Consider the following 24,218-nt stretch of genomic DNA (forward strand, 5'->3'; position numbering starts at 1 on the left):
ACATACTGTTAATCTCTTTTTTTTTGTCTGTTGCTTGTTTGTTTGCTTAGCTCCATGGTATATAAGATTTTCTTCTGTTTGTTTTCTCTGTTAGCTTCTAAATGTACTGGATCAGAAAGAACACTTGATTTTATTTTATGCCCGTGTCTTAAATTCTTTTACTATATAAATGATTACAAAGAAGGCTTAGGGTTTGAGAATAAAAAAGAGTTGTTTTAGTGGGATTTTGTACTCGCATTCTGGATATTGAACAATCTTGAATAGACACCATCACTTACAGATACGAGTGTTGAGTGTGAACCAATCTCCACAATCTTCCCTTTATCCATCACAACAATCACATCCGAGTTCACTACTGTGGATAATCTATGTGCCACTGTAATCTGTGTTGGACTTGAAATGAACCCAAACTTACCCTTTCTTTCATCCACCGACTCCAGGGCTTTTACTATGGTTCTTTCGGATTCCGAATCGAGTGCACTTGTTGCTTCATCAAGAAGCAAGATTGCAGGCCTCTTTAGTAAGGTTCTAGCAATGGCTATCCTTTGCTTTTGCCCACCTGAAAGTTGGCACCCCTTTTCCCCAACAAGTGTGTTATATCCATCAGGCAAGTTGCTTATGAACTCATGTATGTTTGCTTCCCTTGATACCTCCATGATTTCGGCCTCGGAAGCATGTATGGTCCCATAGCAGATGTTGTCTCTTATTGAGGAGCTGAAAAGAAGTGGCTCCTGTTGCACCAATCCAATTTGTCTCCTTAATGTCCTTAGATTATATTCCTTTATGTTCTTATCATCCATGAGAACCCTTCCCTGGTTCGGATCGTAGAATCTTAGTAAAATGGCTAGCACAGATGATTTTCCAGCTCCACTTGGTCCAACAAGTGCTACTTTTGTCCCTGGTTCAATTTGCAAACTGAATTTGTTGAGGACAGTCACTTCTGGCCTTAAAGGATAGTTAAATACAACGTTTTGGAATTCGATTTTCCCTTTGATCTTCTGTTGATGTGTATCCTCTGGTGAATCAGGTTCGATTTCGGTTCTGCGGTCAAGGGTCTCGAATACAGGAGTCAGTACATTGATTGCGGAAATGACTGCTGGGATCAATGTCCATAGTTCAGTGATTGAAGGTACTGTGAGGGAGAAAATCTGGTAAGATCTTATACCGTCTTCGAACCGAGCTTGGTTTTTACTAATCAAAACCGTTGTATACCATAAAGCAACAGCATGAGCAATGTTCCATAAACAAAGGGAAAAGCCTTGAATGATCCCATACTTGATACTTTCTTTCCTGCTCCTTTTCATTGGCTCTTCCAGGGACATCCTGGCTTTCCTCATTATGTGTTCTTCATAGCAAAACGATGCAATGGTTTGTATATTGGTGGCGGACTCGGAAGCAAGGGCGACAACTTCATCGTGGCTAGCAGCAGAGTCACCGGCAAATCCTTTGGTAGATTTGGCCTGAATGAGTCCGCCAATGAAGTGGCAAGGCATCACTGCCCAAGCTACAAGAGCCATTCTCCAGTTAACAATCAAGCTAACAACTGTTGCGATCAGTATCGAGGAAATACATTGGACAATAACCGACATCCGATCGGAAATTATGGTTTTGACCATGGAAGTGTCGTTGACGACCCTTGACGTAAGTGAACCAACATTGTTCTCCGGTTTCTCGAACCATGCTAATTCATTTCGTAGTATACCTACATGAATTTAATGCAACAGATGTTAGCGTGTGGATGACAATGAAGTATTTTTCAATATTTGTTGATGGGATAACTAGTACCTGAAAATAGAGCTTGCTTGAGATTTCCCATGGCCTTTTCTCCAACAACTCCATAGAAATAATGCTGCAGGGTATGCATGAATAAAGTAAGCAATCCTATGAGAGAAAAGGCAATGGAATACCTTCCAACTATCGTCTTTGCATCTTTGTTGTAGTATGCTAGTCCCACTGTTATGATGAAGAATCCGAAAAAAGGCTTCGAAACACCTGCAAAAGCTGCTGCGATGGAACCGGTTGCGATATTTTCAAGCTCTCTTCTTCCTAATCCAAACCAGATTCTGAAGAATGTAATCATGGTTTTTCTCCTTTTCTTTCCCTCGTCGGAATAATCACTAAGATAGTCCTTGAGATATCTTTTTTCCTCCTCTCTCTCTGTGTCTAGTGGTGAAAACTGCTCATTGGCTCTAACAAAATCCTCTGAGAATTCAGTAGCCCTGTCATGTCCCACGCATTCCGAGTAGGTTAAGAGTTTTATAAAAGTGGATGTAACTCAGGGTATGGGGAAGGCCATTTATATCAGTTTTTGAATTTCAGACCTATTGGATTTAACATCTTAAGATTCGAACCTCGAACCTACCTTGACTCATGCACTTGTCCGATGTTCTGAATGCTGAACAAATTTTTGTAGAACTTGTTAGAGTCTAACAAGCTGCGGTGCGTTCCGGTTTTGGTTACTTGTCCATTCTCCACAACTGCAATTATATCAGCATTGATAATGGTTGACATCCTATGTGCAATCAGAATAACGGTCCTCCCTCTCATAGCCTTCTCCAAGGCGTCTTGAACCAGTTTCTCTGACTCGGAATCAAGCGCACTTGTTGCCTCGTCGAGTAAAAGAATAGGAGGATTCTTTAGAATAGCTCTTGCTATTGCAATTCTCTGTTTCTGTCCCCCTGATAACTGGACTCCTTTTTGGCCTACCTGCATGGATTTTACATGACAATAGAGCCTAAAACCCATACAAAGTAGTTAAAACGGAGGTTAGATGGATAACCTCGGTTGAATACTGATTTGGAAGTTGAGTGATAAAACTATGTGCATTCGCCATTATGGCTGCATCCCGGACGTGTTGATCGCTTGCATCCATGTTTCCTACTTTGATATTATCCTTGATGGTTCCAGAAAAGAGTGATGGTTCTTGGGATACTGCTCCGATGTTCTTTCGGAGGAACTTCAAATCGAGATCCTTGATGTTATGATTGTCAATGAGAATCTCCCCTACAATGTGCAAGCACGATTTATTAGATAGAAACTTTGCTTGAATGAAAACTGCAGGTATTTGCATAAGAGAAAATGCAAACCTTTGGAGGGATCATAGAACCTTTCAACTAAGGAGATAACAGTACTCTTTCCACAACCACTGCTGCCTACTAAAGCAACCATCTTTCCTGCTGGAATTGACAGTGAAAATCCTTCAAGGATCAGTTTTTCTGGCCGAGAAGGGTAAGCAAAGTATACATCAAGTATTTCAATGTTTCCCCTGATCTTCCCAACTTTATCCTTCTCCCTTGAATCATAGCCTATAGATGGCTTTCTTCGAATCACCTTGAAAACCTCGTAGCCTGCAGCCTTTGCTTGATTGAATATTTGTATGTCTGGTGCAGCAAAAGTAAGTGATCTGCAAGTTTAAAGAAATTGGTATCACATATATGTATGAATACATGGAGACCGGATTGAAACAGTTTAACTCGGGGTCTTTTGTTACATGGAACCGAAGAGAATGCTCATCACAGCGGCGATAACGTCACCACCTTTAGCTTTCCTGGAAGTCACTGCAAGAGCTCCAATCCATATGATCAGAGCCCAAGCACAAAAGGTCACAGATTGCAGCATGCCGGTTCCAACTCCTTTCATGAGTGCTTCTCCTTTGCTTAATAAGAACAGCTTCTCCAAGCTCATGGAGAACGATTTAATCGCCGAATTCTCCCCAACAAATGCAAATACTGTTTTTATTTGAGAGAGAGTCTGTAGCAAATAATCCTTGCATGTTATCAACTGATATTAACTTAAGTATCATACCTATTAATCATCTTACCGGTAAAACTTATATATATGGAATGAGAATGTTTTACCTGTTCCACCATGGATGTAGCTTCCGATATGAAAAGCGTCTTAGTAGCTGAAATAGTATTCATTTTCTTAGTATAGGTCCCTCCGATAACAAGAATGGTAGGGGCAACCACCAAGGTAAGAAGGGAAACTTCCCAACAGCATATGACAGCAATAAAGATTCCACAAAAGAATGTTGCAGAGCTTGAGAGAAAATGGCCCAGCTGATAGTCAAAAGTTAAGTTAGCAATAAATACATACAGACATAGATTCATGCATACATATATACATACTATCTACCTTCTCTCCTATTGCATCTTGTATGACACTCATGTGATAACTTATTCCACTAATGATTTTCCCACTTGTTATATCTGTATCAAAGGCTCCAATCTCCTGGCAAAGCATTGCTCTCAAATATGCTAACCGTAATCGTGCCATTTGTCGTTCACTTGCATACATCCAGCAACCAATCTCTGCAGAAGGCTCAAGATCAAAAGGATGAAGCAAAAGAAGGGAGTTCTAGGGACCCATTATGGTATTATATACATACATATGTATTAAGCTGAGGGTAAGATACCTAGTATGCCAGCTGGGAATGTAGCAAAAGCCATGTACCATACAAAGGGAACAACCTACACAAACAGACAAAGAAGAAAGTATGTTCATAATCTAATTTGAAGTGGTCTTCAAATTCTAAGCTGTTGCATGCAGTTTGTGGTGTATATGTATACTTTCTTGAGTGCTTTAACCGTGCCATGATTGTCGCCGAGGTTGTCCCCGAACGCATTGAGAGCTTTTCCGAGCAGAAGGTATCCCACAGGTTGAGCCATGCCATGGATTATGGACCCTAAGGTCCCTAACGTCATAAGAGTCCAATCAAGAGCATCTGCATAGCTCAAAAGCATATAAAATGGCAAAGCTTTGTGAGTAGCCTCCACAATCTTCTCATCTTCTTCCTTGTGTTTATCTTCTACATGGGTTTTCGGAGCCATCGGCAAGTAAGTGTGAAGTGTTGAACCTTGAGGATACTCTTCAACTTTTTGCCTAGTCGATGTAGATTTATAATACATGTTGTATAGGAAATAATGTATTGCATCATAAGAGACGGAACATGTAATGGATATGCCATGGATATGCTTTAAAGTATTAGAGTGAAGTGAATTGTTCGACTTGTTTTCTCTTTGGAATAACCCCGTATTTCTGTTTTTGCATGGCGTGCCTGTATGACGCATACAAGCCATGTACATAAAGATTCCTCGTAAAATCCCAGGTGGACCTGCAAGTAAACAAGTTGGAATATTGAAGAATACAAATATTGGAATTGGAATCAGTTGAGTCGTGAAGTTAAAAGTTGAAGACGGCTGTCTAACTAATTTGTAAACTTTAAAGTTGAATATATAATAATATAGATTTAAATAATTTATTTTCTTATTTTTAAAGAAATGTAATGATAAATTTATTATTATAGTTCATATTTAAAAAGTTTTAAAGGTTTTCAAATTAGGTTTGTAATTTAGAATTTTTCGGCTAAACGTTCAAAAAAATGGGTAAAATAATAGTTTTAAGATCTAATAATACTTGCCAACGAGATTGGTTTAAGCGGTAAGCGGTTTGTTATCGCTTAAGGTCTCAAGTTCGAGCTCTTGTGTATGCAGAAAATTCCCATAGGAGACTCATCCACCAAAGCCAAGTGTACGACCTGAGTCGGTCCATATTAATCAAGACAAAACCTTGAAACTGGAGGACAACCATAAAATTTATAATAATCGTCGGTTATGATTAGTGATAATAAATGGCGGTTGACTAGTGATGATTAATGATAATAAGTAACGGTTGACGATTAAAATTTTAATTGAATTGAAGGGTTGAATAAATATTTTATTCAAATTTTAGAGATTAAATTAGTATTTATGTAAAATTTAGAATCCAATTAATATTTTTTTTAAATCTTAAGGATAAGTTAAATTTAACCATTTTTATTAACAACTCGTTACACACAAACTGACTCCCTTATTGACCAAACTAATAACATAAGTGATCAAAACGTAATCGTTTTCAAAATTGGTGACCAAATTAAGACATACCAAAAACAAAAAGGATCATCGGTGTAGTTAACTCGAAATATAAAGATAAAAATCCACCGATATGTCTCCGGTCATACAATGAAGTTTTTCCACAATAAAGTTTTAACCTGGAATAGAGTTTCAATAAGCATACAAGATCATGAAAGCAACAACAAAAGTCCATTTTAAGAGTTCATCAGTGGATGCTGCTGCAGACTCTAAAATATCATTACTTCACAATGCAGATCTTAAAAACCGAAGCGGCATCACCGGGCTTGCATAACCCCTTCACCGTAGCTGATTTCAGTGCGGCTTCCAAGATAACCTCGGGGGATTCGGCATCGGTTGCCTTTGCCGGGCCTTCTACCAGTATAGGAACCAAGACCCTACATATCAGACTGCGTCTAGCCGGCCGTTCGTCGCTGCAGGTGTTGAAAAACAAGGAAAATGCTACAGAATGGGCCCACCACTTAAAACATAATAATAATAATAATATATCCACCATAGGTGTACAGGTCTCGTACATTCCGAGTCACTTTTACAATGTGTGAATTTAATAGAATTATTTAAATATATTTTGATACTTTTACAATTAATTAGATCTGACAAATTTGATCTAAACCAGATTATTCGAGTCAATTTACCCAACTTAATATCTGATATTAACCTAAATATGATAATCAAATTTGATCTGATATCTGACTCATCCTCGACCCAAAATTTAGCAGAATCGAAAGAAACTCGAATCGAATTTTAACCTGATCCGAAAACAAACCAAATAGAAATTAATTAGAATCGAATAATAAATTAACCTAAATAAAATTGATAATTTATAAAAAAATATTAGATATATAATAAAATAATAGAAAGTTTACTTATGTTTTTACATAAGATAAATATAAAAGTAAGAATCTAATTATAAGATTTAAAACAGTAATAAATAAAGTTTACTTATATTACTTGTAATAAAAATATTAAATTTATAATAAAAAAACAACTAAAATAAAAAAAAATAATATTAGATTTATAATAAAAATAATATAACATTTACTTTTTACTTATGTTATGACTAACACTTAACAAATAAAGTTATGTATTATTTTTTAAGATTTAATAAATATTTTAAATTCATAATTGGAAATAAAATTTTTAATAATTTTTTCTTTATGAAATAGTTCTCATTATAAAATTTTCATATAAGATCAATATAAAATTTTGATAACAAATTCTAACACGTATTATAAGATTATATTTGTGTCAAATTATCGATTTATCATCTCTAAAATGTTGGTTTAATTTAAAATATTGAACGATTGATAATTGAGATTAGGCCTAAATGATAAGATTAACAAACAATAAGATATTTTTTACAAGAATATATCAATAATTTTATATATACTTGATTAGACTCATAATCAATTCATTCCAAATTGACCTGATTTAAAGGTTGACCTAAACAAAAAATCAACCAATTCAATATTGACCATACCCAAAAATCAACTGATCCAATATTGATCCAAACCCAAAAACAACCGATCCGATAATCACTAGCCTCGAAAATTGACCTGACCTAATACATTACCTTATCCGATTTACCATACACCCGAACTAGATCCGAATCACATCCGATCTGACCTGAACAAAATTAAATCGAATATAATCTAGAGCCGAAATGACCCAACCCGAAATGACCCAACCCAAACCCGATTTGAATGACCCGTTGCCACATCTACAATTAATTTTAAATAATATAAAATGTAATTATAATAAATAGATGAACTTATTAAGTGACTTTAGTCCTTAAATGGATTGTTATTCTCTTTAGAGATTTTAACTTCGAACAGCTATGTTTCCAGATATGAGTACATATATTACGACCCAGTGGCGGATGCACTAAGCCCCACAGAAGGCCAAGTGAATCCCTATTATTTAGGAGAAATTTTGAAATTTAGTTAAATATATTAAGAAAAAATTTAAAAAATTTAAAAAAAAAACATACCCATTACTTTTAAGAAAACAATATTAAAATTTTAGACTCCATTCTTAAATTTTTGGATTCGTTACTATTACGAACGATGACTTAATTGACAATAATTTAATAGTTAAGTGATCTAATTGAAAAATAATAATTCACTGACCAAAATAAAAATGACCCTATAGTATAGTGATTATCTACCGGTACTTTACCCAAAGAATTATTATTTGATACATTGCCGATAAAGAAATTTCCACATAAATCCTTAACAATAGTGACAAGTGTTGTTTTGAATCTTCACATATTTTTTGAAGAGACATCATCCATCACCTTAACAGTGTTTGTGGAATCATTTTCCTCTACTGAGAGTGCACCAAATACCTATCCAAATATAAATATAATTAAAGCTATATAAAAGAACCAATAATTCAAATAGCTCTACCTTGAACCTAAGACTTTAATGGTGTCAACTGCCAAAAGCTTTCTTGTGGATGACCAGCATGGTGAAAAAGTTGTAAATTTCAAAAACTGGTGCAATTCGTTGTTACCATCCGACATGATAACCTTTTGTCCTCCTCCATTACTCATAAAATGCAATTTTCGATACTTACAATGTCGTCGACACTCGCCATCATACCCGTTTCGGGGGCACATACTGCACATGCTCTTCTTCACAGAGAGCCTGTACAAAGGAAACAACAACAATCAATGATGGAAATGCACGATTTGCTAAACCAAAAAAGCAATCGACTTCGAAGTCGAAACTTTAATAAACAAACTAACTTTGATATAAACGGAAACGGTTGCGAGCGTATGTATTAATGTTGAGCTGCATTCTAGTAAAATTTGATAAGATAACAGCATTAGCTGCTGAGTTCCTTGGTGGTTTCATCATAAACACCAGAAAGATAGCTAGAGGCAAAAATTCAGTCAATATGTTCAATTTAATTTGTCCATTCCAATTGCCAGAACCAAAATCATCAAATTTATAGCACATACGTCAAGCAAAAACTTAGAACTTATTCCAAGTATGGCAGTGCGATTCGCAGAGACGATGACACACTAATAGCGGAGAGAGGAAACTGAACATTATCATCATAGATCTAATGATAAAAGGGACTTGAATAGATCACACCAAGGCAGCAATGTCTACCTTACTAATACACTAGGAAATAAAAGAAACTAATGAAGAAACCATGCCTGCATATCTTCTGGAAGTGCCTCTGAAACTGCAAGTGTGTAACAGCCGGGGACAAATCTTCCTGAAAAGGGTTTAAAGAAATTTCATACCCATGATTATATAAGAATAGTATATAGCAAATTACCATTATCATATAGTTTCCAAAGCCGTTAAAGCAAGGATAGATGTAACAGTAAACAATAGAAAAGCAGCAAATTATAAGCATTTCCCCCCCCCCTCACCAACACAAGCAGTTTCTAATTCATTTCCAACAACAATGCTGAATTAGTATATCATACTAGTCTCGATTATGCATTGAAAGAAGTCTCTTAAACTTTGAAATAGTTATTGGAATAAGTATCCTCCCGATGGGACTGGCATAAAATTTTCATGTAATTTAGATATTTTATTCGTATTTTCTATTGATGATATGTTTTTGCTCCTTACACATTTATAAATTCGCCCCGGCATAAAATTCTGTATCCATTCCAGTGCATGACACCGAGAAACGGAAAACTTTGAAAAGATATAGGATAAAAAAACAAAAGTTAAGGGTTGAGCATACCAACTCGAAGCCAACGAGCAGCCCAGCTTCTAGAGGGGTCCATCACAGAGATCATCCTTAAAGAAAACCAATCAGAAAATCATATTAGAAACAATGCTGAAAGATATGAACAAGAAAGTTTCATTTAACAGAAATGTTAATGAAAAGGAAAGATACCCATTGAAATTAGGAGTGGTGCAATCGACGACGCGCTCGTTATCTCCATCCATCTTAAAGAATGGGCAGTTTTCGCATCCTGATTCTCTGAACTGTAAATTTAAAAAACAAAAGGAATTAACTACAACTACTCGGATATGAAACCCTGACTGAAAACGGGAGAGCGAAAAGAACCTGATCGTATGTTTTGACGAGGCGGCAACGAAGGCAAGCCCTGAGCTCGTGTCCGAAGCTCGTCGGGATTTGTGCCGGTGCGCTTCCCATTGCTCTTCCGTTTTCCTTCTTTAAAAAACAAGGAGAATTTTCGTTAAATTTTTTAATAGATTTTTTATTTTTCTTTCGATACATAATATTAATGGTCATTTATGTTTGATTACTTTTTTTTCTCCACTGATATCTCAAACATTAATAATTTAATCACTAATATTACTGATTTATAATGAATCAACCACTCGTAGCTAACAGCCATTCATAAAAAACCAAACCATTCATAGATAGTAACGAAATACTGGTGTGACGTGTTAACTAATTGACTTAATACCATTTTATCACTAGTTCGATTCCCTGTACTACTAAAGGCTATAATTAAAGAGAGAGAGTTAATTTTTGTTGATACCTTCTTACTAGTAACTAAGATCATATTTGTTCTCTCTTACTTCCTACTTTTACTTTTTTACAGAAAGATTCAATGACAAGGGTTTATATGGCTCATACTGGACATCACATTGATTATTCAGTGCATCACTTGAGTTAATTTTTCCTTCAGCCAAAGAAAACTGATTTAGAGGCAGCTTTAAAGAAGAATCCAAGACAATGCATTATGTTAAATGCCTCAAATAGTTGTTAACTTGTACAACATTGTGACTTAGACTAAATTATATGTCCAATGATTAGGAGATTTGTGACAAAAATTTGTATACAACTCGAAGAATATGTGATCTCTTGAAAACAAAAAAATTATATTTGGTAGCACAATATTCTCTCGAGTCCAAGTATAGAAGCACTACGATTACGGCGACAAAGCACGACTTGCTAATGTCGTAACTGATTTTTGCCCGGTACCATGTTTTTTTGGGAAAAACCATTTTCAATGAAATATTTTGAAATCACCATTGATATTTTTTTTGATTAAGTAGATCGAATATCTAAAAATTGTCTTTTAAAATAATTTTTAAGAAAATATTATTTTAAAAGATAAATCAGTCTACGTGTAACCAGAAATTCATTATTTTTAGTAATAAAAAGGGATTCGGAGTCGATTATAAATTTTTAATAGCGAAAATCTAAAAATTTGAATATAAATTTAATTTATGATCCTATTATTCCAAATTCAATAATTTTATGTAACGAAAATTTCTAAAGAGAAATATAAAATATTCCAATATTTCCAATAGAAGAGAAAATAATCCCTAAAATATTTTAGGACGAATATTTCTCTTTCCAACTAAAATAATAAGAATATGATAATTCCTCCCAAGAACTTAATATTAAAATAATTTAATTCAACCAAAATGAACATAACTAAAATAGACATACTTGATTTTTGTAGGTTTTCTTAGTATGGTATTTATTTATTTTAAAATATCAGAATAAGATACCTAATTACTTTAAGACGATCTTTTCGTAATATTTTTTTTAAAATAAAATAAATATTGTCTTTAATCCAATTATGAATCTGTCGAGTTATGCTTATGAGAATTTCATATATATTCATAGGGCTAAAATGAAATGAACAAAAACTAAAGCGCAATATTTAAAAGACTAAAATTGAAGTATCGAAAAATGTAAAGCAAAAATAAAAAATAAAAAATTAAAGTAATGAAATTAAAGGACTGAAATTAAATAAATAAAAAGTAAATGGCATCTATGAAAATATGAAGTAAAGGATTAAAATAAAATATATCAGAATACAAGGCCCAAAATAAAATATTTCAGAAGATTAAAAGATAAAATTAAAATGACGAATATAATAAAGTAAAGAGACAATGTTAATATTAAAATAACTTGAATATAGATAAATGACCATAATATAAAACAATTAAATTGATACGCATAAATTCGAAATAAAAAAACAGAGAAATCAAATGACTAAATTGTAAATATGCTCATAAATTAGAGGAATTATTTCATGGTTTTCCCTATTTTAAGTGACTAAAATATAAAGATAAGTTAAAAGTTTAGGAGGCTATATGTAATTCAACCTTTGATTATTGACCAGGATGTAAATACATGCCTAAACTTTGAGGACCTAAGATAACTAACCCCTAAACTAGTGACTAAAATAAAATAAAAAAGATAAAATTAAGGGGACCATTTGGAGATTAACCCATAAAATATACGAACAAAGCAATAAACTCACAGAAATTGGGGACCTTAGACGTTATTTACCCAAAGTTTAAAACAAACAAACTCCCTTTTCTCTTTATTTATTTCCAGTAACGTGAAGGCCAAAATATCTTTCCTTCTTTTCTCTTTCATTTTCTCTCTCCCAGAACCACGAAAGCTCATCAAAGCCCAAGACTTTCAACGTCGGCCACCACGCCGGTGGCCGTCAAACGCTCCGTCCGGCGACCTTAGTAACCGAGGAAGGCCAAGCAAGGTAAACAACTCCTTTCTCACTTTACTATTTTTTATTCGAAAAGAAAAATGAACAATGAACAAAAGGTTACTATAAAAATATAAAAAGGTAAGACCTTTCTTCTTTTTGGAAATGTTGTTGTATTGACTTAAAATGGGTGAAAAAAAAATCCTCCCCTGTTACAATCTGATTTTAGGCTTTTATAGTCCCGATTTACAGCTGAAAAATAAATAAAAAAATTGCTGCTGTTATTTTGTGATTTACTGATGAAGATGTTGGGATGTGGAGCGTTGGGAACCATGGCTTGGTTGGGGTGCTGGCAGCTGCTGGAACGTGGACAAAGGGCAACCATGGGTTGCTGGCGGCGTGGGGGGACAGCTGGTTTAGTGGAAGCTACTGGAGAGCTGCTGAAACGTGGAGGACCAGCTGTTGTTGGTGGAAGCTGCTGGAAGGCTGCTGTGGTGGAGGGACAGCTGTTGTTGAAATGCTGGCAGCTGCTGGAGCGTGGGCAAAGGTAAAAATGGTGATTACAGCTAATATTTTGTGACAGTAAAGCAATATTGCAAATAACGATTAATCCTATGTTTCATGAATGCATTAAACATGTTGAGATTGATTTTTATTTTGTTTGAGAGAAAAATATAAGAAAACGACTGAGCATGTGCTGTTAGCAAAACAATTAGCACATACTATGAAAATGACTATATGATATCAAAGTTGAAAGTTAAAATTGTGTTTCACCCACCAATTCGAGGATAAGCGTTGAAGTTAAGTAGTTAGAATTAGTTAAATAATTTCTTTAATTGATTAGCATTTAATTAGTAGCTAGTTCACTTAGTTTTCAAATAAAGTGTTACTACTTCAATTTCAATAAATTTGTCACAGTTCGACTTTTATTAGTTATCTTTTTAGAAGTAGGTTTAGGATTAAAACAAGAAATACCATTGCACAAGATTAGAACAAAGTATTAGAAGGTTGATCTCATACAAATTGCACTACTTCACCAGATTGGAAGTGATGGATGGGATAAAGAAGAGCCTGCAATCTGCAATCACTTCACCTCACAAGCCCAAGGCTAAGGACACCCCAAGCACCATGCGGCCAAGATTTGTCCTTGGCCTTAACCAACAAAACTCTTGCCCACGCAATCCATCCTTCCCATGACATCCTCTAGTCCCAAGGACCCCCCCACTCCAACATCAATATCACCCCCTTCTCAGCCTCTTTTTCACCCTCCTCATACCTCCCTTTGCTCAAATAAACCTGAGCCAACACCACATGCGGCTCCCCCACAAATGGGTTCTTTTCACGGCACCTTAACGACAACTCCTCGGCTCAATCCTGTCCACTGCAAATGGCTTCCCAATACAAGTCCCTTGCCTCCACTTGCTCCTTCGCCTCCAAAACCTTTGTACAGTTCTCAAACACCGGTGGCACCACAAGCTCAATATCATCATCAATGTCATCATTAACCCTTTTTTTCTCGTGTGATTATGGCTTCGTCTCTTACTATTAGTGTATAAACAATGCCCATTTTCGATATTGAGTTCATCCTTAGGCCTGGCTTGCCATCTCCTGGCCATAAAGCAGCATAGTTATCTACCATGAACTTTCCATCAAAATTATCAAACAACTGATCTTGGTAGCCGAAGAATTGGTCACCATAATCCGCCATGCTCAACAAGAGAAAAACACCCATCACTTTTCTGGTGACCAGAACATCTTCGCCGCTCTTTATATTCTCCACCACAATCCCATCCTCGGTAAAAGAAGTCGCAGCCTCTTCCTCCATGGTTCATTTCCATCGAATATACCCTTTTTCCGTGGCGTTCTTCAATGAAGCATCTGATAACTTAAGGTGTTCGATGAGTTCGGAATCGGAATATATGAACAGAAGATTGTCGTGGATCATGGTTTGACGTGGGACGACGCAGAACAAGTGGATCAAACCCTCTGCAACCTCACCGACATGGCCTCCAACAACGTCTCGACCGGTAGATGCGTCGAAGATAGCGAGGTTTACGTAGGCGTTGGAGTAAGCGGAATGGAAGAGGCCACAAAAGCAAACGAAGTTCGGTGCTTTCCATATCTTTAGAATACGATATACGTCGACCAAATGCTCCAGAAAGCTGCCATGTTTGTGGGAACACTAGCCGGAGCCGCGGAACGTAAGACGACGATCAATGGAGGTAAGTTTTTGTCGACGGATTCGAGCTCACCTCGGAGGAATGGAGGAACGGTGTCTAAGAGGGATTCGAGGTATCGAGATTGGGAAGAAGGCATTGGAACTTGGAAGCGAAGGAAGAAGTATTAGTGGGGTTTTTGGTTAGAAGAACATTATCTGGTTGTCCATAAATCATATATTTTTAATGGATTCTATCAAAGTATATGTGATCCCATTTTTCTGCAATTAAAGAGGAAGGAAAGTTTTAGAATTGTCAGATGAGATTCAATCGTTTCTTTTGTCCCATTCTATTGTAAGTTCCTAATAATTGTTAGATTTTCTTTTTCCTCTTTGGCTCGTTAGGAAAATGGCACGCGACACCAATGCTTGTTAAGAAAAATAATTTTATTTTTTTAAATAAATGTCATGAAATATTTTAAAACTAAAATAAAGTATAATGATATTTTAATAAAAAAATATCTCTAATATTTGATTAAATAGTTCTTAATTATTTTAAATAATTTTGGCCTCTTTACGTTTTATTCTAGGACAAAAAAATCTCTATTTTATAAGGTGGCAAATGAGTCATTCGGATAGGGTTCGGGCCGGGTTATTTCGATTTGAGACTTGATCTATATCGGGTTTAGGATGGTTGGATCATTTCGGGGTCTATGGTAAGTCGAATCGAGTATCATGTCGAGTCAAAATCACATCGGTTGATATTCGGGTTGAGTCAATATTATATCGGTTTATTTTGGGTCGGGTCGGGTCAATATCAGATCATTCGATTTTTTGGGTTGGGTCAATACCATATTGATCAGTTTCGGTTTGGGTGAATCTTTATATTTTCAGGATAATTTGAGTTGAATTAAGTATGATTCCAATGAAGTATATATAAAATTATTGATACATTCTTATAAGAAAATATATATTTTTTTGTTTGTCGATCTTATCATTTAGGTTCAAGTTCAACTTTCAAACATTCAATGTTTCAAATTACACTATCATTTATGGATGACGATTTGACCAAAACTTATAAAACATATTTGATTTTGTGACTTGAATTTCGTATTGATCTATTATGAAAAGTTTATGGTGTAACCTATTTGGTGAAAAATTAAATTTTAAATTATAATTTTATTATGAATTAAAATATTTAATTAGATGTTTGATGTCTAATTATAAATATAATATTTATTAAATTTTAAAAATATAATATAATAATTAAATTTGAATGAATATTGATATAAATAATTTTATAACTCACTAACTTATTTTTATAAAACAATATCAAAGTAAAGTAATATAAACATAAACCCTAGTTATTTTTTGGTATAACCACCGATATCCGATCTATTGATCGACTAATCCGGATCGGGTACTGCAGAGGCAAGTGTGACCCTTACTATTTTCATTCTCTTTATTAATTCTTGTATCATCCGAGTGATGCAAATTAAAGTTAATCACATAATCTATAATTTTGGGTATGAGTAATTTTATTTTATAATCTTTCTGTAACATCCTCCATGTCGGGTTAGTGATTAATTTGCAAAGTTTCAACATTTGATGATTAAAGTAGAATAATTATATAGTTTAAAAAGTATGGTTAGTAAATATGAGATGGAGGTAGGGACCAAATGGTCATTTGCAAGGAATTTTTAATTAAAATAAAATGTTATGGGGTATATGAGACCCACGTGTTATTTTAGGTTCCAGAACCTCCCATTTCTTCTTCATTCTTCCTTATTTCTTCTCTTCCTTCTCTCAGCGTGTGGCTTGCAATTAAGGTAAGAATCTGAACTTGGTAGTTTCTTTGATGTTTTAAGATTGGAAATGAAAGCTTGGATGTTATATAAGCTAAAGGAAAGCTTATAGGACATTAAAACAACAAGATAAGTGATTTAGAGAATGATTTGGAAAATGAGTTTTTAGATGAAATCTTGATAGGAATGAGTTTTTGATGTTTGAATCAGATTTTTGACTTGTCAATAAGCTAATTAAGAAGTATGAGGTGTTAGAATTCAAATTAGAACATATTGGAATTTGGGTTGGATTCTTAAATTCTACATGGAGAATTAGATTTCTAGGTTTTAGAGGTATTTAATGGATAATAATTAGTTTAAGTAAGTGTATAAGAGCTAAGAGTAGTAAAGGGATTGAAATATGTAAGTTTGAGCTGAAATGGGATGATTTCCGAGCTCAAATTAGGATTTCTGGGTTAGGGGAATCGGTACCCATTCAAGGGGAACCGATACCCCCTCAACGAAATGAATTTCCAGAATGCTAGAGGGGAATCGGTACCCCCAGGGGAGGAACCGATACCCCCTCATCGTATATGAAATTCCAGATTGCTTGAGGGGAATCGATACCCCAGGGGGGGGAACCGATTCCCCCATGAGAAAAAGAAGAAGAAAGAAAAGAAAGCAAGACTAAGCTATAAATTCTTTAAATTAGTAAGCTATTAAAGCTTAATTGCAAGACATAGACATCTGATGATCATCTTAAAAATTATGTTTATGTAGATACCGAGCCTACTCGAGTTCGGGAACAATCTACAAGTAGAATCGATCGAGGAAAAGGCAAAGAAGTATAGGTGAGTGCATATGCATAGCATGAATATCGTAGTATATTCAGTTCTAGACTTGTGATAAGTCTAGATTCCATATTTTGACATATGATTACATTCCATATTATGATACATGACATGAATTTGTATTAAATGTATTACATGACATGAATTCATATTATATGTATTACATGACTTGAATATGCAGAAAAAGTTATATGAACTATGTGATAAAGGTATGTAAATGATATGTCTATGTGTTAAAGGTATGGAAATACTATGTCTACGCGATATGAACTACGGGAAATGTATAAGCCCATGTTATGTAGATGAGAACTATAGGTATAGTTGGCATGCCAAGGGTAGAGGGTATACTCGGTTCTTTAGGACATATGTATATCCTTTGGAACCTGTGTGAAGTCTTGAAAGACACATACTTGATCCATAGTATATGTATATGATTCTTAAGGAATTCTACGTGGTCCTTATGGACATAATTCTACGGGCACTTCGGTGCAATTCTACGGGCACTTCGGTGCAATTCTACGGGGCACTTCGGTGCATTTATACGAGCTGTGGTGACAGCATAGTGCACAACCTCACATTACTCAAATACCTTAGGTTCTCAATATGCTATCATGGGCCAATAAACTTATTAATATAGAATAATGAATGTTACAGTCATACGCTTACAGGTATGGATATTGATGAAGTATACTATATTGATTAAGTACATGTTTGCATCTCATCTCATATGATCCTGACATTTTCATTACATTACATTGCCTTATTATTATTGCCTCACTAAGTCGATGACTTAGCGTGTGAGTGTTTCACACGTAGGATCGGGGAAATTAGAAGAGACAGGTGAAGCAGCTTGACAGTATTACTCCTGCAACCATCAGATCAGAAGCAACTTAATCAGTAGGTCATTTTGTGATGTAAATAGCAGTTGGCATGTAATTAAAGGGTTAAGTTGTGTATGCTCTGAATATTTTGATAAACTTATATTACAGTATGTATATTATTGTATTTTCTTAATACAAGTACAAATATTTTACTATTATTTATTAAGAGTTGTGTTTTAAAGTCAATGTAGTATCTCTGACTCATATCCGGGTCGGGTATGGGTTGGGGGTGTTACATTTAATGGTATCAGAGCTATGGTTTAGCCGATTCTAGGCATAAACCAGAGTCTATGGAGTCTTTAAATGGAATACATGCCAACAAATAGTGAGAACTTCTGATCTGGTATAGTATGAGTATGTTGTTTTGCTAATAGGATAATGTGTTTATTCTTATTAGATGTCCGGACATAATAGCTCCCGAAGTGAAGCGGGAGAAGATAGGCATGCTGAAAGCAGTAATTCACCTGCCCTGGCCAGGCAAGGTGAAGAACAGGCATCTCAAGGAGTGCCTGTGCAAGATCAAGATACGTTCTTCAGAACGTTAGACGCTATTCTGACGCGTCTTCAACCTCCTGCTCCACTAACTCCACGAATTAATGTAGCAAAAGAGTTGAGAAGTTTAGGAGCTCCCGAATTTAAGGGAGAAGCTGAGGAAGGTCCGGTGTCAGCGGATCTTTGGTTGAATGATTTGAAAATCATGCTAGATGGTCTCCACTGTTCCGAAGTGGAGAAATTAGATGGAGCTGTATCTTTATTGAGGGGTCAGGCGAGAATATGGTGGACGAATGTCACCATGAGAATGTCAATCGACCAATTGACTTGGTCTTTGTTTTTAGATGAATTTAAAAGCAAGTATATTGGAGATCAGTTTATCCGCCAAATGAAGCAGGAATTTATGAGTTTGAAGCAGATGAGCCGCTCTGTGTATGAGTACGAATGTGAGTTTAATAAGCTGAGCAGGTTTGCAGCTGAGTTGGTGCCTACTGAAAAAGATGCTTGCGAGTGGTTCGTGGAGGGTTTGCGCCCTAGACTTAAAGAAATGTTGATAGTATTAAACCTGTCCTCGTTCCAGGAGGTGATAAATCGTGCAAAAGCTCTTGAAAGGGCTCAGAATGAAAGATTTGGGGACTCGAGAGTTCAGACATCAAAGAGGACGACTACTTATTCTGGTTCAACACCAACAAAAAGGGGAAGAGACTCGGGATTTCGATCACAAGCTAGATCAGAATCAGTTGCATCGTCTGCTAGGGGAGCAAGTCAGACAAGACCTAGACAGACGCAGTCAGTGGAATCTGGTGTTGGGAGATCTACTCCGGGTCAAGGGAGACAGTGTCAGCAGTGTGGGAAAAACCATTATGGAACTTGTCGTATGGCAGCGGGGACTTGTTTTCGATGTGGAGAGGCCGGACATTTTGTCCGTGATTGTCCATTGATTATGGGTGAGCCGGCACCATCTGGAAGAGCTGGTTCTTTCTCACAAAGAGGACGAGGAAGAGGCAGAGGAAGGAACCCGTCTAAATTCTCTGCTCAACCTGAAGTTCGATCCACTGCTCGAGTATACAACCTAAAGACAAGTGAAGACCGTGATGATCCTGATATTATAGCAGGTACTTTTAAGTTGTATGATAAATTAGTACTGGTACTGATTGATCCGGGTTCTAATTATTCTTATATTACAAGTAAGTTAGTAAAGGAGTTGGGGATTCCCTTAGAAGCTACGAGTAATGAGATTATAGTAACAACTCCGTTAGGCCATAGTGCCCGGGTGAATAAAGTCTGTAAGGGGTGTCCCATAAAGGTTCAGGGAATTGAATTCCCTGCTAATCTGATGGAATTACCCTTTGACGAGTTTGAAGTGATTCTGGGAATGGATTGGTTGTTCCGGTATTATGGAGATGTTAGTTGTAGATTGAAAAAGGTAACTCTGAAAAGTCCAGAAGGAACAGAGATAAGTGTGAGCAGTGAAAAGTTTAATCCTTTAGCAAATGTAATATCAGTGATGTCTGCCAAGAAATTATTGCTACAAGGATGTCAGGGTTTCCTTGCAAATGTGATTGATTCAAGAGCTCAAGAGAAAAGGTTAGAGGAAATTCCAATAGTTCGAGAGTTCCCTGATGTTTTTCCTGCTGAATTGCCAGGATTACCTCCGGATAGAGAGGTAGAATTCCAAATTGAAATAATGCCGGGAACAGCTCCGATTGCAATGGCACCTTATCGAATGGCTCCGAAAGAATTGCAAGAGTTAAAGAATCAATTACAAGAATTGCTAGAGAAGGGATTTATCCAACCAAGTGTATCGCCTTGGGGAGCTCCGGTGTTATTTGTTAAAAAGAAGGATGGATCAATGCGTCTTTGCATTGACTATCGACAGCTCAATAAGGTGACCATCAAGAACAAGTATCCCCTTCCGCGCATTGATGACTTGTTTGATCAACTAAAAGGAGCTTCGGTATTTTCGAAGATTGATCTACGTTCGGGTTATCATCAATTGAAGATCCAGAAGAAAGATATTCCAAAGACAGCTTTCAGAACGAGATATGGTCATTATGAATTCATCGTAATGCCATTCGGAGTAACGAATGCACCTGCTGCTTTCATGGATCTCATGAACAGGATTTTTCAGCCCTATCTGGACCAGTTTGTTGTTGTCTTTATTGATGACATACTGGTGTACTCGAAATCCCGTGAAGAGCATAGCACACATCTGAGGATCGTCTTGCAAATTTTAAGAGATAAAAAGTTGTATGCCAAATTGTCCAAATGTGAGTTCTGGTTAAAGGAAGTAATTTTCCTGGGGCATGTGATCTCGGCAGTTGGGATTAGAGTAGACCCTCAGAAAGTTAAAGCTATAATGGATTGGGAAGTTCCTAAGAATGTGTCTGAAGTTCGGAGTTTTCTGGGACTTGCAGGTTACTATCGAAGATTCGTTAAGAATTTTTCTATGATTGTGCTGCCTCTAACAAAGCTAATGAGAAAGAACGTATCCTTTGTTTGGACTTCTGAATGTAAAGAAAGCTTCGAAGCTTTAAAGAGAATTCTGACGGAAACTCCGATATTGGTTCAACCGGAATCTGGCAAGAATTTTGTAGTATTCAGTGATGCATCCCATAACGGGTTGGGGTGTGTATTAATGCAAGAAGGAAAAGTGGTAGCGTACGCATCGAGACAGTTGAAACCACATGAAAGGAATTACCCCACACATGATCTAGAAATGGCTGCTGTAGTATTCGCTCTCAGGATTTGGCGTCATTATCTTTATGGGGAGAGTTGTTACTTATATACGGATCATAAGAGCCTGAAGTACCTGATGACTCAAAAAGAATTGAATTTGAGGCAACGTAGATGGGTAGAGTTCTTAAAGGATTATGATGTGATAATTGACTATCATCCCGGAAAGGCTAATGTGGTAGCAGATGCTCTGAGTAGAAAGACGTTTGTAGCTTTACGAGCTATGGATGCAAGATTATCTTTAACGGGAGACGGTGGTCTTTGTGCGGAATTAACCCTTAAACCAGCATGGTTGGAACGAATAGGAGAATTGCAAGGTAAAGATGAAATGTGTTTGAAAAGAATTGAGCAAGTAAAGAACAAAGAGATTAAAGACTTTGAGATTAAGTCAGATGGAAATCTATATTGTAAAGGAAGAATTGTAATACCCGACAATGACGACTTGAAGAAAGAAATATTAACAGAGGCTCATTGCAGTCCGTTAACGATGCACCCGGGAGGAACCAAGATGTATATGGATTTGAAGGATCGATTTTGGTGGTCAGGGATGAAGCGAAGCATCACAGAATTTGTGTCTAAGTGTTTGATATGTCAACAAGTCAAAGCCGAGCATCAAGTTCCATCAGGATTATTGCAACCGCTTTTCATTCCTCAATGGAAGTGGGAAAATGTTACGATGGATTTTGTTTCGGGGTTACCCTTGACCCCGAACAAAAGAGAATCAATCTGGGTAATTGTTGATCGATTAACTAAGTCAGCGCATTTCCTCCCTGTTAGAACGGATTTCTCTATGGAAAAGTATGCAGAGCTGTATATTAGAGAAGTTATTAGATTGCATGGAGTACCTGTTTCCATAGTCTCTGATCGAGACCCTCGATTCACTTCTAGATTCTGGAAATCTTTGCATGGAGCGTTGGGGACTCGTTTAAACTTTAGTACGGCTTTTCATCCTCAGACTGATGGGCAATCAGAGAGAACTATTCAGATACTGGAAGATATGTTGAGAGCATGCGTAATGGAATTTAAAGGATCATGGGAAAAGTATTTACCGCTGGCAGAGTTCGCTTACAACAATAGTTATCAGTCTAGTATAAAGATGGCCCCATATGAAGCATTATATGGAAGGAAATGTCGTACTCCATTAAATTGGTATGAACTCAAAGACCGAAGTGTTCTTGGTCCGGATTTAATTCAAGATGTAGAACAGAAAGTTCGAGAAATTCAGCATAACCTCAAAGTGGCCTCTGATCGGCAAAAGTCCTATTCTGATCTTAAAAGGAAAGAAATTGAATTTCAAGTTGGAGATAAGGTGTTTTTAAAAGTGTCTCCATGGAAGAAGGTGTTGAGATTTGGTCGGAAAGGAAAACTGAGTCCTCGGTTTATTGGACCATATGAGATTGTAAAGAGAGTAGGACCGGTAGCATATCAGCTAACTTTACCACCTGGGATGGAAAAGATACATGATGTTTTTCACGTTTCAATGCTTCGAAGATATAGATCTGACCCTTCTCATATTGTGACACCAGAAGAGATTGAGGTTCGTCCTGACTTGACTTATGAGGAAGAACCGATTCAAATCTTAGCACATGAAGTTAAGCAATTGAGGAACAAGACCATTCCTTTGGTCAAAGTGTTGTGGAGAAATCACAGAGTAGAAGAAGCAACGTGGGAGCGTGAAGAGGATATACGACATCAATACCCTCATTTGTTCGTGCAATGAAAAATTCGAGGACGAATTTTTCTTAAGGGGGAGAGATTTGTAACATCCTCCATGTCGGGTTAGTGATTAATTTGCAAAGTTTCAACATTTGATGATTAAAGTAGAATAATTATATAGTTTAAAAAGTATGGTTAGTAAATATGAGATGGAGGTAGGGACCAAATGGTCATTTGCAAGGAATTTTTAATTAAAATAAAATGTTATGGGGTATATGAGACCCACGTGTTATTTTAGGTTCCAGAACCTCCCATTTCTTCTTCATTCTTCCTTATTTCTTCTCTTCCTTCTCTCAGCGTGTGGCTTGCAATTAAGGTAAGAATCTGAACTTGGTAGTTTCTTTGATGTTTTAAGATTGGAAATGAAAGCTTGGATGTTATATAAGCTAAAGGAAAGCTTATAGGACATTAAAACAACAAGATAAGTGATTTAGAGAATGATTTGGAAAATGAGTTTTTAGATGAAATCTTGATAGGAATGAGTTTTTGATGTTTGAATCAGATTTTTGACTTGTCAATAAGCTAATTAAGAAGTATGAGGTGTTAGAATTCAAATTAGAACATATTGGAATTTGGGTTGGATTCTTAAATTCTACATGGAGAATTAGATTTCTAGGTTTTAGAGGTATTTAATGGATAATAATTAGTTTAAGTAAGTGTATAAGAGCTAAGAGTAGTAAAGGGATTGAAATATGTAAGTTTGAGCTGAAATGGGATGATTTCCGAGCTCAAATTAGGATTTCTGGGTTAGGGGAATCGGTACCCATTCAAGGGGAACCGATACCCCCTTAACGAAATGAATTTCCAGAATGCTAGAGGGGAATCGATACCCCCAGGGGAGGAACCGATACCCCCTCATCGTATATGAAATTCCAGATTGCTTGAGGGGAATCGATACCCCAGGGGGGGGGAACCGATTCCCCCATGAGAAAAAGAAGAAGAAAGAAAAGAAAGCAAGACTAAGCTATAAATTCTTTAAATTAGTAAGCTATTAAAGCTTAATTGCAAGACATAGACATCTGATGATCATCTTAAAAATTATGTTTATGTAGATACCGAGCCTACTCGAGTTCGGGAACAATCTACAAGTAGAATCGATCGAGGAAAAGGCAAAGAAGTATAGGTGAGTGCATATGCATAGCATGAATATCGTAGTATATTCAGTTCTAGACTTGTGATAAGTCTAGATTCCATATTTTGACATATGATTACATTCCATATTATGATACATGACATGAATTTGTATTAAATGTATTACATGACATGAATTCATATTATATGT

General features: G+C 36.2%; 2 protein-coding genes and 1 pseudogene across 2 annotated transcripts; all 3 read right to left on the bottom strand.

The window, feature by feature from the left end:
- Positions 1-169: 169 nt before the first annotated feature.
- On the bottom strand, positions 170-8,507 carry LOC120163666 (ABC transporter B family member 14-like). Its single transcript, XM_039173544.1, has 14 exons — positions 8,487-8,507; positions 8,177-8,256; positions 6,134-6,322; positions 5,922-6,028; positions 4,569-5,113; positions 4,415-4,469; positions 4,135-4,310; positions 3,858-4,058; positions 3,491-3,750; positions 3,087-3,403; positions 2,780-3,003; positions 2,363-2,706; positions 1,786-2,219; positions 170-1,702 (listed from the first exon to the last, which is right to left on the bottom strand). Exons 1-14 carry the CDS (start codon positions 8,505-8,507, stop codon positions 216-218), a joined length of 4,440 nt encoding a protein of 1,479 aa, XP_039029475.1. The 3' UTR covers positions 170-215.
- Positions 8,405-10,057, bottom strand: LOC120163737 (transcription elongation factor SPT4 homolog 2-like). Its single transcript, XM_039173584.1, has 5 exons — positions 9,951-10,057; positions 9,777-9,868; positions 9,621-9,676; positions 9,076-9,137; positions 8,405-8,557 (listed from the first exon to the last, which is right to left on the bottom strand). The coding sequence occupies exons 1-5, from the start codon at positions 10,038-10,040 to the stop codon at positions 8,507-8,509; spliced, it is 351 nt and encodes a 116-aa protein (XP_039029515.1). The 5' UTR covers positions 10,041-10,057; the 3' UTR covers positions 8,405-8,506.
- A 3,353-nt stretch (positions 10,058-13,410) lies between these two features.
- LOC120163667 lies at positions 13,411-14,637 on the bottom strand (annotated as a pseudogene).
- Between the last annotated feature and the right edge of the window lie 9,581 nt (positions 14,638-24,218).

This window comes from Hibiscus syriacus, unplaced genomic scaffold (assembly GCF_006381635.1).
Source record: "Hibiscus syriacus cultivar Baekdansim isolate YM2019G1 unplaced genomic scaffold, ASM638163v2 tig00111493_pilon, whole genome shotgun sequence".
NCBI lineage: Eukaryota > Viridiplantae > Streptophyta > Magnoliopsida > Malvales > Malvaceae > Hibiscus > Hibiscus syriacus.

Excerpts from the sequence above, each read along its gene's own strand:
- LOC120163666 (XM_039173544.1), bottom strand. The coding sequence starts at position 8,507 with ATGGCGAGTGTCGACGACATT. Across the intron at positions 5,114-5,921 it reads GATGATCCTTTTTGTTTTTG|GTCCACCTGGGATTTTACGA; the intron begins GTATGTCTTAAT and ends GTTTACTTGCAG. Across the intron at positions 4,059-4,134 it reads AAGATGCAATAGGAGAGAAG|CTGGGCCATTTTCTCTCAAG; the intron begins GTAGATAGTATG and ends TTTGACTATCAG.
- LOC120163737 (XM_039173584.1), bottom strand. The coding sequence starts at position 10,040 with ATGGGAAGCGCACCGGCACAAATCCCGACGAGCTTCGGACACGAGCTC. Across the intron at positions 9,138-9,620 it reads TGCTCGTTGGCTTCGAGTTG|GAAGATTTGTCCCCGGCTGT; the intron begins GTATGCTCAACC and ends AACCCTTTTCAG. Across the intron at positions 8,558-9,075 it reads CACTTCCAGAAGATATGCAG|GCTCTCTGTGAAGAAGAGCA; the intron begins GCATGGTTTCTT and ends TCCTTTGTACAG.